This window comes from Rhagoletis pomonella, unplaced genomic scaffold (assembly GCF_013731165.1).
Source record: "Rhagoletis pomonella isolate Grant_MI unplaced genomic scaffold, Rhpom_1.0 Rhpom_scaffold_14878, whole genome shotgun sequence".
Lineage (NCBI taxonomy): Eukaryota > Metazoa > Arthropoda > Insecta > Diptera > Tephritidae > Rhagoletis > Rhagoletis pomonella.
The window spans coordinates 1,004-3,786 of record NW_023473403.1 but is presented as its reverse complement, the minus strand read 5'-3'; the positions used below and the strand labels follow the sequence as shown (position 1 = coordinate 3,786).

At 36.7% G+C, this 2,783-nt stretch overlaps 1 protein-coding gene and 1 long non-coding RNA gene across 2 annotated transcripts in view; one reads left to right on the top strand and one right to left on the bottom strand.

The window, feature by feature from the left end:
- Positions 1-791: 791 nt before the first annotated feature.
- Positions 792-1,779, top strand: LOC118757155 (protein ALP1-like). The gene is made up of 2 exons (XM_036491892.1): positions 792-795; positions 874-1,779. The coding sequence occupies exon 2, from the start codon at positions 965-967 to the stop codon at positions 1,775-1,777; it is 813 nt and encodes a 270-aa protein (XP_036347785.1). The 5' UTR covers positions 792-795; positions 874-964; the 3' UTR covers positions 1,778-1,779.
- Positions 1,780-1,793: 14 nt separating this feature from the next.
- The window catches only part of LOC118757156, a 1,305-nt gene continuing 315 nt past the window's right edge, over positions 1,794-2,783 (bottom strand). Inside the window, exons 2-3 of the long non-coding RNA XR_004995188.1 lie at positions 2,664-2,771; positions 1,794-2,607 (exon numbers count right to left, since the gene is read on the bottom strand). This is a non-coding gene — a long non-coding RNA (uncharacterized LOC118757156). The remainder of the gene's footprint in view (positions 2,608-2,663; positions 2,772-2,783) is intronic.

Sequence of the window (2,783 nt, the reverse complement as noted above, 5' to 3'; positions counted from 1 at the left end):
GTGAATTAAGGTAACGGTATGCATAAGGTATTGGCCCAATGCACGCTTGCTTTGCTTGCTTTGCTTACTTTAGTTTGCTTTGCTTTACTTTGAAGGCTTTTATGGCCTAATGGTAGCTTTGAACGCTGTCATAGTAGTCAGCTGATTTTCAATGCGCGCAAATATACCCGCCATTCTTTGTTGTGCCAGCAAGTATAATTGTGAATTTTAGTTAAAATATATGTTATTAAACAATTATTTGTTACTAAGAACATTATTTTTTACAGATACCTTGCTTTTTTATCGTTCCGGTTTTGGTGAAGCTGCATTTGGCTGCGCCACTCACCACCCGTGTTTATAAGACGTAATATTCAATTGGAGGTAAAAGAGTTTATATTAAACAATTATTTGTTGCTAACAACATTATTTTTTTTTCAGATACCTTGCTTTTTATCGTTCCGGCCACCAGATTCGTTGGTTTTCATAAAGTTTCATTTGGCAGTACAAAATGTTGACTCGAAATGCTGAACAAGTTTTGAGAATTTTCCTAATTTTAGCGAAAATGCGTAAATTAAAACTGCGATTAAAACAGAAGCGCCGATTTTGGGTTCGGAAATTGTACTTAGAGCGACACAAATATGGATTGTTTGAAAGTTCATTAAGAAACTTGGCTGCAGATGAGGAGCAGTTTAACAAGACATTAAGAATGCCCTTTTCGTTATTTAATGTGCTGCACGTATTTCTGGAGGCTTCGCTGACCAAATATTCAATCAGAACACCAATATCGAGCCGCTGCAGACTATTTGTAACCCTGATGTAAGAGAAAATCGGTTTTACTTAATAGTATACGTATAATTTTCCATATATGTATCTGGTTTTATTTTTTTGTTGCAGATATTTGGCTCACGGTGGCACTCGGCAATTCCACACAATAGTTCACAGGATCGGCCTGACGACTTTCAGGAAGATTACGTTGGAGACATGTATGACCATATGGGATCTGTTAGCTGACCTGTATGTGGCGACCCCGTCAGAAACGGAATGGGGACGTATTTCCAATGAGTTCAAGTCGCTGTGGAATATGCCCAACTGCGTTGGTTCCATCGACGGAAAGCACATTAATATTACCTGTCCAGCAAATTCAGGGTCGATGTACTATAATTACAAAGGCAATTATAGTATCGTGCTTTTGGCCGTATGTGATGCCAATTATACCTTTACCTGCGTTGACATCGGAGCATATGGAAGTCAAAGCGATGGCGGTGTCTACCACTTTTCAAAACTGGCAGATGCTATTGAAAATGATAGGCTCGGCCTTCCACATGATCAGCCTCTGCCAGGAGAAACCGAGCCATTTCCACATTATTTAGTAGGAGATGCAGCTTTTCCCTTACGGCGTTATTTAATGCGACCATATCCGGGTAGAGGTATTCCAGAAGAGCAAGAGTATTTCAATAAAAGACTCTCTCGTGCAAGAAGAGTTATAGAAAACGCATTTGGAATACTCACTGCCAAATGGAGAATATTGAGAACGACGCTATGCATGGCCCCGAAAAATGCAGAACAAATAGTGAAAGCTTGTATTGTCTTGCATAATTTTATTAAGCTTTCGTGTGCAAACTATGTAGCAAGCGATTTTGTTGATCGCTACGAAGAGGATGCCACCATCGCTGGCTCATGGCGAAACGAAGTAGTTCCATTGCCCTCAATAAGTAGGGTGTCATCGAACCGAGGCAGTTCAAATAATTATGATTTAAGGGATGCTCTGAAGACACATCTTTTTAACAATAAAATTTAAATAATTACCACTCACTGAATATGCTTTGTTTTTATTATTTAAGATAGAAAACAAAAATTTGAACTCACAGTATGAGGGCACTTATTGGTAATGTTTTAAATGTCGTCACATCTTTCAGGTTTTTAAATTAATTTTTGTTCAAGGTAAGTATGGCGTTAACATAACATATATTTCATTCAGTCTTTTAAGTTAAATTATTTAAATTTATTTAAATGTCTCGTAACCGCGTAAGCCTCGTAAACTTGCATCGAAAACCACGCGTTTGGAATAATATCCTGAATATTTTCTTAAAAAAATGTACAATTGTGTTTGATTAGAAACAATGAAATTATAGCAAGCATTTTCTGTGAGATTGCATATTAAATTCGATTACATATTTAATTCGCAAAATCAAAATCAGATTTCATACTAAATTAGATTACATATTAAGTTCGCAAAATTGAAATCAAACTGGATGTCATTTAAATTTTTAAATTTCGTAAATTCAATTTTTATAATTTTTATATTGAGCATAGACGTATTGAAGTACGTCCATTTGAAAATCTAGGCGGCTCTCTTCTGGGACCTTCTCAAACACTTCGCCAATCGCACCCAAGAAATTGTTGTGTGTGTGTTTTTTTTTTTGACTATCCACAAACTGACTTACTTCGTTGACTAGATCGTTAAAGGCGGCGTTCTCATCGTTTTTTTTCTTTTGTCTCTTAGCCGGCGTTGGGGCAGTGGTTTCTTGCTCTTCTATTTCTAACATCTTGCACTAAAGCTTCCGATAAACCAACCAACACACAAGAATCGGATAATACAGCAGCCGGAACGATAAAAAAGCAAGGTATCTGAAAAAAAATAATGTTGTTAGCAACAAATAATTGTTTTATATAAACTCTTTTACCTCCAGTTGAATATTACGCCTTATAAACACGGGTGGAAGTGGCACAGCCAAATGAAACTTTATGAAAACCAAAGAATCTGGTGGCCGGAACGATAAAAAGCAAGGTATCTGAAAAAAATA

Excerpts from the sequence above, each read along its gene's own strand:
- LOC118757155 (XM_036491892.1), top strand. The coding sequence starts at position 965 with ATGACCATATGGGATCTGTTAGCTGACCTGTATGTGGCGACCCCGTCA.